The sequence below is a fragment of the Limanda limanda genome, chromosome 9, assembly GCF_963576545.1.
Source record: "Limanda limanda chromosome 9, fLimLim1.1, whole genome shotgun sequence".
Taxonomy (NCBI): domain Eukaryota; kingdom Metazoa; phylum Chordata; class Actinopteri; order Pleuronectiformes; family Pleuronectidae; genus Limanda; species Limanda limanda.
Window position 1 is genome coordinate 3,705,523 of NC_083644.1, and position 14,604 is coordinate 3,720,126.

Here is a 14,604-nt window from a genome sequence, read left to right on the forward strand (position 1 = left end):
GAATAAAAAACAGAAGCACAAGATCAAATAAAATAAAATAGGTAGATAAGGTGCAGTGGCAAGATGATGGTAATAGTACTGATGATATGCTGGTAATGTTATTGTTAGACAGTATATAAAAATAGTACAGTATATATAGCAGTATATAGTAATAATGGCAGCAACAGTAAATATAATAGTAATAGTGATATAATGATAATAATTATAACATGTACACATGTATAAATATGTGTATATAGACTTATGTATACAAAGAATATACAGAGAGTATGATACAATATATGATATATAGTAGAGGTATGAATATAAGTATTTGACTATACAATAGGTAATATAATATACTATGAGTGTAAGAATATGTAGACAGAGTGTGCAAAAGACAATATTATTGTATAAAATTATATATAATATCAATATGGTTTATATGAACACATATCACATATGATGTGAAGTAAGTGTATATGGAGCGGAGTGTTGTACAGGTACACAGTGCAAGGAGACAGGTATGTTTAGTGCAGTTATAAAGATAAATAAATACACTTTATTAGAGGATGTGCAAAAACTTCCTCAGAATTGTGTGAGTGGCGTCCCCCCCCCCCCACTGGTGCGCAGTTGGGACTATAATGGTGTTTTGTTCCCAGCAGTCAGTGACTTATCGCCCAGTCACGCGTCACACCCACACACACACACACACACACACACACACACACACATATAAACTGGTGTACGTGTTCCTCTCCTGACAACCTGCAGGTTCACGTTCTCTGCTTCCACGTCTTCTCTTCTCTCAGGTATTTTGCGTCTATAATTATTATTATTATTATTTATTATGGTATCTGGTTGTACGTGTGTGTGTGTGTGGGGGGGGAATCAGCGGATGAATATTCGCATGGTGACTTTCAAACACCGTCTCGTGTTCCGTGTCAACTTCTGGTTAAAGCTCATGTGGAGTTCCCGGTTCACATCAACTAAACGCTGCGTCATTCCGAACCTGAAGAGAAGCTGTGGCACATGTTAGACCCGGAAGTTAAATAATGTTCGACAAATGCGGAAAGAAAACTGTGTGTCTGTGTGTCTGTGTGTGTGTGTGTGTGTGTGTGTGTCTGTGGGTGGGTGTGGTTGTGTGAGTCTGTGATTTCATTTCATAGGACGCTACAACTCTATGAAGAATTATTAAATGAAGCCTTGGTTTACACCCCCTGTTTATTAATAGCATCACTTCGTCATCATTACTGTTACTTCCTGTCCACATTGAGTCTTTAAGGTCTCATCATCAAGGTGCTGTGAGAGAATGTACATTATGATTTGGCTCCATATCCAATAAAACATTTAGTTTAGTTGAATCCCTAAACTAATACTAATACAGTCAAGCAGCAATGAGGTGCATTTTAAAATGATATGTCTTAAAATCTGTTTTTGTTCATTACAGGACAACTGTTCATCCTCAGCCATGGCCGCCATTAGCAGCTCAAACACAGCCTTTGCCTTGGATCTGTTCCGGACTCTGAGCCATGCAAACCCATCTGGCAATGTGTTCCTGTCTCCTCTGAGCATCAGTTCAGCTCTGGCTATGGTCTACCTGGGAGCCCGAGGAGACACAGCTGCTCAAATGGCCAAGGTACATTACACCATGTCTCTGTTACCTGTCATTCAGAGAGTCAGAGCTGTGGGACCAGTTGGTTATGATGGAGCAGACTGAACAGTGTTTCTAAACCATCTGTTCTTCTGACTCTAGATAAATCCCCTGACACAAGGTCCAGTATGTGCTGCTCTCTGACAGCAGGACATTGAACCGACAGTTCAGTTCAGTTCATTAAACCAGTTTGCTTTCGGAACAAGAACAAATCTTAAAGTTTCTTATTTGTATCTTATTATCGTCTCATCTATTAAAGAATTCAGGGTTAAAAATGTGCAGATTTTAATCTGCAGTGTCTCACTCGGGTTTCTGTGTCATCATGTGTCAATCCAAACTTCCACACAGGCCCTGTCATTCAGCTCAGGTGAAGCTGTTCACGCCGACTTCGAGACGCTAATCGCAGGCATCAACTCACCATCGGCTTCATACATTCTGAAAACAGCCAATCGTCTGTATGGGGAGAAAACCGAAAACTTCCTCCCTGTGAGTTTTTCCTTGTTCACTTATCACATCAGAAATTGATACTTCTTAAAAGCTTCCTTGAAAGTATAAGATGATATCTGTTCTCTGCAGCAATTCCTGGAAGCCACGTGTAAGTACTACCAGGCCGACCTGAAGACTGTGGATTTCATCGGGGCCGCGGAGGCGAGCAGAAAGGAGATCAACACCTGGGTCGAGCAGCAGACAGAAAGTACGACTATACACATGAATATAATGAAAAAGGGAATAAATCTTTCTACATTGTTCGGGATTGTCAGGTTTTCTGTTACATTTCAGATAAAATAAAAGATCTCCTGAAGCCGGGGACAGTCTCTGCAATGTCGAGGCTGGCTCTGGTCAATGCCATCTACTTTAAGGGAAACTGGATGAACCGTTTTGATGAAGCAAACACCAAAGAGATGCCCTTTAAATTCAACAAGGTAAAAAAATTGCTAATCACAATTTAGCATGTTGTGTATTGTGTGTACTTTCATTTATAGTTATAACAGTCTATGTCCCTTAGCTCCTCAAACTAGAGTAGATCGTAACTTAATCACAGTGGAATTATTAGCAAGATCAACATTTTAATAGTTGTTTGTGTTTCTGTGTGTCAGACTGAGAGCAAACCAGTCCAGATGATGTTCCAGATGAAGAAGCTGCCCTACAACTACATCCCTGACCACGCTCTGCAGATCCTGGAGCTGCCGTATGTGGAGGAGGAGCTCAGCATGTTGATCCTGTTGCCTGAAGAGTCCACAGACGGATCTGACCCTCTGCTGAAGGTACACCGAGTTCAATCAATTGATTTTATTCATATTGAGAAGCTCAAATAAAAGCTGCTGCTCACGAATATATACAATAATATACACAAGAATATACAACAATATGGAGAATATCCCTTGTACTGCACTTATTAATGCCTACCACCAGTTGATGTTAGCGGATGTTAGCGACCACCAGCAGATGTTAGGGACATAACTTCTGTTGTGTACCTTAACGTCATTAGATGTTTCAGCCTTTTAATCACAAAAGAGCCTCTTAGTTTTTAGAGACGTGATAAAATGTATTCCCTCTGTTCCAGCTGGAGAAGGAGCTGACGCTGGAGAGGCTGAATGAATGGACCGACAGGGAAAACATGGACGTCCAGTCAGAGATCCTCGTTCACCTGCCAAAGTTCAAGCTGGAGGAGGACTACGAGCTGAACGAGCCTCTGTCCAAGCTGGGCATGACGGACGTGTTCTGCGCGTCAAAGGCCGACCTGTCTGGCATGAACGGTGAAGGAGGACTCTTCCTGTCTACGGTGGCCCACAAGGCCTTCGTGGAGGTGAACGAGGAGGGCACGGAGGCGGCGGCCGCCACAGCAGGCATGATAAGTTTCTGTATGTTGAGGGAGGAACACTTCACAGCAGACCACCCCTTCCTCTTCTTCATCAGGCACAATAAAACCAAGTCCATCCTCTTCCTCGGCAGGTTCTCGTCTCCTCAGTAGACAGAACCAGGAGAGAAAGATATTCAAATAAAAGCTTAATCCTTTAAATGTGGGATTTATTTTCTGTGTTTTTGTCTGTTTTTGCACTGAAATCATCGATGAAGATATTAATTAATGAAGAATATTTTGATCCAACAATAATTAAGAAAGACAATTACAAGTTTGTTTTTCACATGTGAAGAAGCAGCAGGAGATCGTCCGGTTCAGACTCATTCACAACAATAGAAGCTGTACAATATTGAATATGTTTAAAAGGATTCTAATAAGTAAGATATAAATGTGCAGTTTATTTCCTGCTGTGACAGAATTACGTAACATATAAACCAAAGATAAACCAAAGAAAGAATAATGATGAAGAAGTGAACATGCATAGTTATAAACATGCAGTTTATAGCAGAATTAGAAACTGAAAAGCAATAGTATAAATTGCACTAAAGTTCACTTCAGAAAAGGGCCCAAATGTTTCTGTACTGTTTGTTATTCACCACTGTGTCACTCTCCATTGATTATGACCTGAAAATAGACATTAAAACAAAGACGAAGAGGACAAAACAGTCCTATGACTTCTGATTTCCTAACTGTGTCACCTCCCCTTCCAATACAATGAACTTCTCTAATGGCTCATATAGAGGAAATGGAGAGAGTATAGTGAGTAATTGTCCTCAGTAATAGATAGGATCAGCAGAAAGGATCCAGGAAATAAAAGTATAAAGTTACTGGTGGGGTGTGCAAGTAAAATGAGCGGTTCAACGGCATTTTTTCAAGAAACAGGGCTGATGGGACATGTTTAAAATTACTGACAAAAAAAACAAAAAACTAGCATTTTTTAAAATATAATTAAAAGTAGCAAAAGTCAAAGATTTGCTCGACTTCGAACTGCCAAAACAAAAAGCTGAATGTCTGAGCCAAGTAACCTGATAGAAGAAGGAATGAGAGATAATTTTTTTTAACTTTATTTCTATTAATTTACAAATTGTACAGATTTATCGTTTATAACGCTAAACCCTTTGTATTGTTGTTTAATGGTCTCGTTTAAATTGAACAGTTTTGACTTGTACTTTTTGACTTACAGCACCTTGACCCCAGCTCTGTGTAAGTAATGTGCTCCTTTATATATTATTTTCCATATTAGAAAATGCCCTGTACATTAGTGGTGCTGAAAGTAAAGTGTAAAAGTATAAAAAACATATGAAATCAGCGATAAATAAAATCAAATGACCCAGCACCGCCTCGCTCTGATTCACTGACACTACCTCAGTGTTACCGGGCGGTGGCGGTAGTGAGATCGCTCGGGCGTGAAACCACCGCAGAAGAAGAGATGGCGGAAGTAAGGTCCTGATGGAGTGACGCGTGGAAGTGAAGAACGTCTGTTTATCAACACACGGACATTCACCTCCTTCTCCACCGGTGTGTGTGGATCAGTCCCAGCCGACACCTGCTCCTCTTCCCCGGGGAGAATCAGCCGCTTTCCACCGAGTCATCCCGGAAGGTACGTGGCCGCTCGTTAGCTAACAGCGCTAGCCAGTGGTGGGAAGTGTACTTAAGTGGATTTTTCACGTATCTGTACTTTACTTGAGTTTTTATTTTCTTGACGACTTTTTACTTTTACTCGTTACATTTGAACAAAAATATGTGTACTTTCTACTTCTTACATTCTCAAACTGGCTCGTTACTTGAGCAGCAGAGATTGACGCAGCTCTCTCTCTCTCTCTCTCTCAAAATTTGTAAAATTATACATTACATACATTATATTCATATTGTTGTTATAATTTTTCAGTCAGTTGAGATAAATCTTTAGGAGAAACATTGTGGATTGTTTTGTGTCTGTATAGGACTACTATAAAAAGCACTTTGTACTTTTTACTTTTGATACTTAAGTACATTTCAACACCAGATACTTTTGATACTTAAGTACTTTAAATATGAGCTACTTTAAGACTTTTACTCAAGTCATTTTCTGACGGGTGACTTTTACTTTTACCGAAGTCACTTTCAGGTAAGATATCTGTACTTTTACTCAAGTATGGCTTTCAAGTGCTTTATACACCACTGTCGCTAGCTAACACCGCTCAGCAGCTAGCTTAACGTTTCTTGTTTGTTGTTGTTGTTTGTTGTTCGAATCCTTCCAAAGTTCAGTAAAGTTGGAAAGATATTCACAGAGTCAGACTCCCCCAAACTTAGTACTGTAGCATAGCCAGCAGGAGACCCTGGACCTGTGACTTAATTTTGGTTAGTGAAGTTATTGAATAATATTCATAATTCATATTTCCCCAAATTATACAAAACCACATTTTCCACAACTAAGTTCTGTATCATAGCCTGCAGGACTCCCTGGACATGTGACATGATTTTGATGAGAATGTACAGTATTTAACCGAAGGTATTGAATAATATTCATAATAAATATTTCCCCAAATTATGCTAAATCACTTTTCCCCAAACTTAGTACTGTAGCATGGTCAGCAGGACTCGCTGACGTGATTTGTCCCACACATAAGAAAAACAATATATAATTACTCACTATTTAATTCTTATTTACTCACTTTTTCTAATATTTATACAAAGTAACATTTATTTAGACATAAACATATCTATATAAAAGATAAAAGATATAAAAAGTGAAGTAAAAAGTGAAATGCAAAACAGTGAACTGTGTCAAATTGCAATATGAACCGGTTGCATTAACGCAAAAATAAATGGGTGCGTACTAGGATGCGAATTCAACATGTCCAGGATATCCTTTCCTTATCCGGCTTCACGGAACCCAACATGTGTCCGTCATGTTTACACGAGGTACATACACCGACCAGGTGTAACAGGCACAAGGGAGGAAAACTAAGATCAATAGAGTCATGGGAATGTCTAGATTCTGCTTCCTCCGCTGACCCACTTTACACTCTAACATTAAACATCAGCACTGACCACACGTTGTCAGGACACGTACAGGGCTTCACACAACTGGAAACTTGGCTTGTCCCCACTGAATTTATGTTTGTTGAAGAATAAATACAATGATATTACATGTGTTTTCTTCAGTTTCTAGGGAGGTGGATATCAGCTGTCTGTGGATACTCCCAACTTAAAGACAAGAGAGTGCAAATAAGGACTTTGGTTGATCTGTAATTCAACTGTATATAAGAGATTAGGAGTCTAAGGACAGCTTTGTGTTGCAGTGCAGACTTAGAAACTCCTAAGTTTCTTGCTGCTGCTTCACGTGACCTGACCTCAGCTACTATCTACGCTTCCATACCTGTGATACAAGAATGTCGCAGTGGATTTGGAAAAGGAGGCAGTTCTTTTGGAAACAAGCCAATGAACTTTGCACTGTAGCCTTGTTCTTTCATATGGAAATGCTGTGTGCTATTATGCACCAGGAAGGACTCTGAGTCAATTTAGAAAATGATGGGTTAAGTCTGTTTGTGCTGAACAAACAGGTTCTACAGGCTTATATACAATTCCTGAAGCTTTGGGCCACTGTATGTGTGTTTGTGTGACAGACAGACAATATTTCTCTCTTGGCCCATGTCACGTCCTTCCATTTAGCTGTGTTAAAAATCTGAGTTGTTTTTCACAGACGGGGTGGAGGTAATAAAAGTGATCATTGTGTATCTGTAAGGAGACAATAAATTGACAGAATGTCCCTTCACACCTTAACGTGAAAAGAAGGGGGGGTAAGGGAGGTGATAAGTTGGACACACCTGTGTGCATGAAGGAGGAGTGAGAGTAAAGGCTCTTATATACTACTACGTGTCCGTTTCTCGGAGAGGTCTCAGCGGGGGGCAAAGAGTCTTTTTGATTTTTACTTCTCCGACACAGTCCGTCGGAAAAAATTCATCGCCAAACCCATAGGTGGCGCAACGGAAGACGAGCTCAGAGAAGCCTACCCCATTTGGGAAGAAGTCCACGTGTCTCTGTTTACATGTTAGCTTGCGTCCCACACACTGAACCATGGCAACTAACAGAACTAAATAAAGTGACACCCAGCGGGTCAAGATGCTGATGTAATCGTTTCTTAGCGCAGCGGTTCTCCGGTCTTGTTTCCGAACTCTGTTGCTGATTCCACAGCTTGAATCTGCTTGAGGCTACATGTAGCTAGAAGCTACCCGGAGCTAGCTCCCCCCAGCTTCCACACACAGTCAGCAGGGACTCCCGGCACTAACAACTACTATCCAGTGTTTGCTTCTAGCCTGACGGTATTATAGAAACAGTGTCATGATAGAAGTGGAATTAAAGTCGTGACGGCGGGTTCTTGCACTGTTACCACCACAGTTAGCATGGTGGCTAGCCTAGCCTGCTAGCGCCGTTTTGAAAGCTTGTTATAACCGTCTGTGACCGTGCACACATGCCCTCAGTGCTCTAACGAGCCACCGTCAGCCAGACAACTCCGCTGGCTTAACACACACGTCACATTAATCGTAGAATCATAGTTGTTATGTGTTTGTTGCTACAAGTAAACGGGAAGTTTGAGGTCCGGAAATACGGAAATGACGTCATACGGAAATGATGTCGTTCGCGGACCAATCACAGCCAAGAGCGGTCCGTCGGGTCTCCAACATGAAGACGGATAGTTCGAAAAATCAGACGTGTACGAAAAGCTGTCCGAAGCACTCGGAGAGGGCGTTTTACGACGGATAGGGCGGTCTTATCTGTCCGTAATAGAAAAAACGGAGAGGCATAAATTGGCCTTAACTGAAGGAAGGAGATCCTTGTGATCTGTGGTGGAAATTAGACCTCTTCTGAAATGAAGAGATCTGACAGTAATGGTCTTTTAGGTTCCGTATTCCTGGCAAGGAAGGTCAGACAATCATACAGCATGTGCAGAGCATTCTGCAGAGGGGATGACAAAGAAACCTTCACAGGTGTGTGCTTTTATGCAGATTTGCTGAAGGGCTGATAGTAAAATCCCAGGAGATATGACAAAGAACAAGGTCCTCGGGGAGCAGGCGAGCACAGTTAGTTCACATTTGTGGCAGGTCAGCAAAAATCATCTTGGCAGTTACACAAGCAGAAATGGTCATACGTGAAAAGAGATTATATATAATAAAGTATTGTGGTATAATTTCCCATCACAAAAAATAGACCACTTTCTGAACATGTGTGTTAAAAGAGGAAGAAAAGTGACAAAGATTAGAGGGAGTTGATCCAAGAACCAGCTGGTTTCTCACAATCCTCCTGGACATTGGGCCGTGATCTTCTCTGTCCCTGTTACCTTGGATTTGAATATTATTATTAAATACTCAGTGATTAACTGAATTGATTGTTCGTGATTACTTTTCCTTTAATGCCTTTTTTGTAGCCTGGGTAATCCGGGTAAGTTCTCTGACAATTGTGTCTCGTTTTGTAAGTCACTAAAGGGTTTCTTTGTTCCATTTGTGTCCAGGTTAATCGCGCCATGTCAATGAAGGTGTTGGTGACTGGGGGGTCTGGCCTGGTGGGCAGGGCCATACAGCATGTGGTCAAAGAGGAGCGAGGAGACAAGGAGGGGGAAGAATGGATATTCCTCTCCTCCAAAGATGCTGACCTCATGTGAGACTCGCGCCTCCTCTAAATACTGCTGAGGTTTAAGTGTGTAAAAAAACAATGTCAAGACTAGATATTGCACTTTTCTCATTTTTGGGTCAAGCTTTAATGTTGGCTGTATTTATAGGTATGTGAAATGTCATGCCAGTGTCTGGAATATGATGTGATGCAGTGGCTTGAAACTCAAGTTTCCCCTTAGGACAATAAAGTGTACCTTATCCCACCTTACTGTACTCTACCTCACCTTACTTTACATCATCTTACTTTACTTTACCTAATTTTTACTGTACCTCACCTCATCTTACTGTACTTTACCTAACCTTACTTTACTTTACCTCACCTTACCTCATCTTACTGTACCTCACTTCATCTTACTGTACCTTACCTCATCTTACTTTACCTGGCCTCACCTTACCTCATCTTACTGTACCTCACTTCATCTTACTGTACCTTACCTCATCTTACTGTACCTCACCTCAGCTTACTGTACCTTGCCTCACCTCATCTGACTGTACCTCACCTAACTGTACCTCACCTTACTGTACCTCACCTTACTGTACCTCACCTTACTGTACCTCACCTCATCTTACTGTACCTCACCTCATCTTACTGTACCTCACCTCATCTTACTGTGCCTCACTTCATCTTACTGTACCTCACCTCACCTCATCTGACTGTACCTCACCTTACTGTACCTCACCTTACTGTACCTCACCTCATCTTACTGTACCTCACCTCATCTTTCTGTACCTCACCTCATCTTACTGTACCTCACCTAACTTTACCTCACCTTACTGTACCTCACCTCACCTTACTGTACCTCACCTCATCTTACTGTACCTCACCTCATCTTTCTGTACCTCACCTCATCTTACTGTACCTCACCTAACTTTACCTCACCTTACTGTACCTCACCTTACCGTGCCTCACCTCAACCTACTGTACCTCACCTCATCTTTCTGTACCTCACCTCATCTTACTGTACCTCACCTTACTGTGCCTCAACTTACTGTACCTCACCTTACTGTACCTCACCTCATCTTACTCTACCTCACATCATCTTACTGTACCTCACCTAACTGTACCTCACCTCATCTTACTATACCTCACCTAACTGTACCTCACATCATCTTACTGTACCTCACCTAACTGTACCTCACCTCATCTTACTGTACCTCACCTAACTGTACCTCACCTTATCTTACTGTACCTCACATCATCTTACTGTACCTCACCTCATCTTACTGTACCTCACATCATCTTACTGTACCTCACCTCATCTTACTGTACCTCACATCATCTTACTGTACCTCACCTCATCTGACTGTACTTTATCTCACCTTACTGTACTTTACTGTACCATACCTCACCTGAACTTCACCTAACTCTATTCAGGAACATTGAAGAGACACGGGCGGTGTTCGAGAAGCATCGGCCCACCCATGTCATCCACCTGGCTGCTCTGGTTGGAGGTCTTTACAGGAACATGAAATCCAACCTGGACTTTTGGGTATGAGGAAGTTGCTCTTCTGCTTTCACCGCTAATAAATTACCAAAAGATGTGTTGGTTGTAAATTTGTGATATTGTTATCCAGTAATCCAGTAATGTGTGCTATTATGCACCAGGAAGGACTCTGAGTCAATTTAGAAAATTATGGGTTTCTTATTACAGGTGACGCCTATCAAGTGTAATATGAGAACTTAATAAACTTCAGAGGTTTGAAGTTGAAGTAAAAAGTTCGAGAGACTTGATTAGCTGAAGAGTACCTGGACTGTTGGGTATGAGGAAGCTGCTCTTCTGCTTTCACCGCTAATAAATTATCTGTGTTACAGAAGACGTGCTGGTGGTAAATTTGTGATATGGTTATCCAGTAATCAGTTACTTTCAGATTTGACACTGATATGTCTGCTCCCTCTAGAGGAACAACATCCACATCAATGACAACGTGCTGCTTGTAGCCCATGAGCTGGGTGTTGTGAAGGTGGTGTCGTGCCTCTCCACCTGCATCTTTCCAGATAAGACCACCTATCCCATCGATGAGACCATGGTAAGAGGCTGGTGAAGTCAGACTGCACCACACCTTTTTGTGTTTTGAACATGCTAGCTAACCTTTCTTTGTTTTCTTTGTACCAGATCCATAATGGTCCACCTCATGAGTCCAACTTTGGTTACTCCTATGCAAAGAGAATGCTTGATATTCACAACAGGTACGTGAACTCTGGTGACAGCCGGTGGCCGGAGGCATCATGTTTTCAGGTTGTCCGTCCATCCCATTGTTGGACGGAATTTCATAAAAATTTGGTTCAAATGTTGTGCTCAAGGAGGAACCGATGATATTTGGGGAATCAAAGGTCAAGGTCACTCTCGAATTACGAGCTAACTTTCACTTGAGTCCAATGACACAATGCAGGTTGTGTAGCTGGAGACTGTAAAATGCCTGTAGGTGTGAATGGTTGTTTGTCTCTTTATCTGGTTTGACTTTATCTTGTCTCACTTCCCCCCTCTATGAAAATTAGCATGCAAAGTTTGTTTTCGACTACCGAGAGATGATGTTTTTATAAGATCCTATTATAGAGACGTTTCCATGATGTGGTCCATTGAAGGACAAAGTGTAGTGAATGTGTCCATGTCTCCCAGGGCTTATTTCAAGGAGCACGGACGCGCCTACACCGCCGTGATCCCCACAAATGTGTTTGGTCCTCACGACAACTTCCACATTGAAGACGGCCACGTGCTGCCAGGTCTCATCCACAAAGCGTACATTGCTAAAAGTGAGTCTCATGCACATAGACTGTTTATAAAGACTGACAACAAAGAAAAGAATGGACTCTTCCTCTGTTTTTAAAAATATCTCTTAAATAAATATTAAACATTTGGCACAGGATATGTAACCAGCTCGTGATGATTTAGATGAGCTTTTAGGTTTGTGTATTTTACAATGTTAGAATTTCAATGCTGATCATTATGTTTTATTAAGCAAGGTTGCATTTTGTTTCTCCGTTTTATTGATAACATTGTGTTTATCTGGTGAATCCCTATGAGCAGGTATAAAGAATAGTCTGTAGATTCACTTAACTCTTACGTTTTGTTTTGCTCATTAGAGGAGGGTCAGCCCTTAGTGGTCTGGGGCTCTGGCAAACCCAGAAGACAGTTCATCTACTCTTTGGACCTGGCTCGTCTCTTCCTGTGGGTCCTGTGTGATTACCCAGAGGTCGACCCAATCATCCTCTCAGGTAAGTCGTCACACAGGACACGTTAGAAGATGCTGATATTGAAGCTGTGAAGTTTAGTAACTGTGTTGTGTCTGTCGGTCGCAGTTGGAGAGGAAGACGAAGTGTCCATCAAGGAAGCAGCAGAGGAAGTCCTCCAGGCGATGGGCTTTGAAGGAGAAGTTCAAGTATCCTTTAAATCACAAGTTCACCCAAAGCTGTTCAACCTGAAACTGTTGTTTTAACTTTAGTCTGGACTGATTTGTAGCTGAACTGCCGCTGTAACAAATCCACCAAACTCTGTTTAGAATCCTTCATATTTTAAAAGTTTCCTGCTGAATTTTGGAGATAAACTCTGGTTTTTAATAACTTCTGCGACTTAAACTGATCCACAGTTCAGCTTCACTCCGGATTGTGACAGTTGAAACTGTGACTCTGTCAATTCTTCTCACATGAGATAGAACCCACTAGGGGTGGGAATTGGCAAAAATTTGACGATTAGTATTGCGATATTTGGGCCACGATTAAATAGTATTGCGATTCTGCGATTTATTGCGATACTGCAAGTATTGCGATTCGATTCTGCGATTTATTGCGATTCTTGTCCCCCATATTATTCAAAGGCATTACAAAAAATGAGGAAAATAAGACTGCTAAACTCATTTCAAATGTCTCATTTAATTCTGTGAACAACATTGTCTTCTACACATAAACTGAAGTGCAAAACCTTTGTCCTTGAACATCCAGGACACAGAACCTTTGTAATTATTTTCTGAATAGGAGACTTCTCACATGAACGCTGAGCTCAATCATATAAATAAGAGTAACCTAGAGCTTCAATCAAATTGAGACCTGCAAGGTCATGACCCAAAATGTTAAATTCATTTGGGAATATTGGCATTTTTGTTCAGAAAAAGGAGTTGGTCAACATGCTCATATGTTAAAGTTCCTCTGGGCCGTTACTATATCTCCTGCAGTGGAGAACATCCTTTCCGCATACACACTAGGTATCTTTTAAACTCTGAGACTCTCCTCGTCATGCTTTGCCAGCCAGGGGCTGTTACATATATAATTGTAAATAAATATTAAAAAAAAGTATCGATATAATCGCCGGCGCAAAATATCGCGATACTGAACAGAATCGATTTTTTCCCCCACCACTAGAACCCACTCACCAGAGTTACAGAGAACAGACGCTCAGGGTGAGGAGTGAAAATGAAAATCCTTTATTACAGCTGCTGCAGGTTTAACTTCTGTGATGTCCAATTTAATGGAGCAATAGCTTTGTGTTGTTCAGGCATCTACGAATCTAAACCAGATATTCAAGTGATCGATGCCTAGAAAGAAGTCAATCCCATAACATTTCGTTTTTTATCTCGGAAAATGTTTGACACTGTTAACGTCTTTGTAGAAAATTGGCTCTGATATGAGAAACATTAGATGTATCCAGATTTAATCCTGTTTCCTTAACCTTGATGTGATAGTACGACACCAGTAAATCCGACGGCCAGTTCAAAAAGACTGCCAGCAATGCAAAGCTGAAGCGCTACCAGCCAAACTTCAAATTCACGCCCTTCAAACAAGGTGGGAGCAGTTTGTTTCTGGGTACGTGCTGTTCGATGGTCATCCGTTCTTTGTCTCCTCTCAATCATCTTTTCATTTACAGCCATAAAGGAAACCTGCGATTGGTTCGTTGCCAATTACGACAGCGCCCGCAAGTGAGAAATGTCTTCTGTCCTCCACTGAAGAGGAAGAGGCTGGAAGAAGAGGGACAAGGTGGTGGATGTTCAGTCAGTTGAATTCTGTGACTTTGCACACTTCCACGAAGTCAAAACGCGTTGAGGCCGACACAAGAGTCAGGATCCTTAACAAGTTACTTGAGAATCATCTTTTAATGGTATGAGGTTGATTCACAGAGGGATGTGGCTCAATGGTTCTAGAAATCTGGTGTTTTTTATTTTAGGCTTTTGTACGTGCAAACACCTTTTACACGGATCCTTCACACTCTTCTATATAAAGATGGTCTTTGGATTGAGTAACTAGTCTTAGTTATATGTCTGCACCACAGTCCTGGGTTACGTTACCAGTGTGTAGCATTTTTATTGGGAAGTGGTTTGGGATTTAGAATTTTTAGAAGGTTTGAAATTGGTTTATTTAAATATATGTATAGGTTGCAGTGATTTGTAATGTTTAGACTGAGGAAAATAAATTTGATATCAATGATCAGGCCTTCAAGTGTCCGGTGTGAATGTTAAGAGCTCCATCACAT

General features: G+C 41.2%; 2 protein-coding genes across 2 annotated transcripts; both read left to right on the forward strand.

Annotated features, from left to right (window-relative positions):
- Positions 1–689: 689 nt before the first annotated feature.
- LOC133010244 (leukocyte elastase inhibitor-like) lies at positions 690–3,653 on the forward strand. Its single transcript, XM_061077751.1, has 7 exons — positions 690–791; positions 1,430–1,618; positions 1,982–2,119; positions 2,210–2,327; positions 2,414–2,556; positions 2,731–2,898; positions 3,198–3,653. Exons 2-7 carry the CDS (start codon positions 1,451–1,453, stop codon positions 3,603–3,605), a joined length of 1,143 nt encoding a protein of 380 aa, XP_060933734.1. The 5' UTR covers positions 690–791; positions 1,430–1,450; the 3' UTR covers positions 3,606–3,653.
- Positions 3,654–4,969: 1,316 nt separating this feature from the next.
- On the forward strand, positions 4,970–14,564 carry LOC133010677 (GDP-L-fucose synthase-like). The gene is made up of 10 exons (XM_061078287.1): positions 4,970–5,094; positions 8,986–9,131; positions 10,521–10,635; positions 11,045–11,173; positions 11,260–11,333; positions 11,764–11,897; positions 12,228–12,359; positions 12,444–12,523; positions 13,820–13,919; positions 14,002–14,564. Exons 2-10 carry the CDS (start codon positions 8,998–9,000, stop codon positions 14,055–14,057), a joined length of 954 nt encoding a protein of 317 aa, XP_060934270.1. The 5' UTR covers positions 4,970–5,094; positions 8,986–8,997; the 3' UTR covers positions 14,058–14,564.
- The last annotated feature ends 40 nt before the right edge of the window (positions 14,565–14,604 follow it).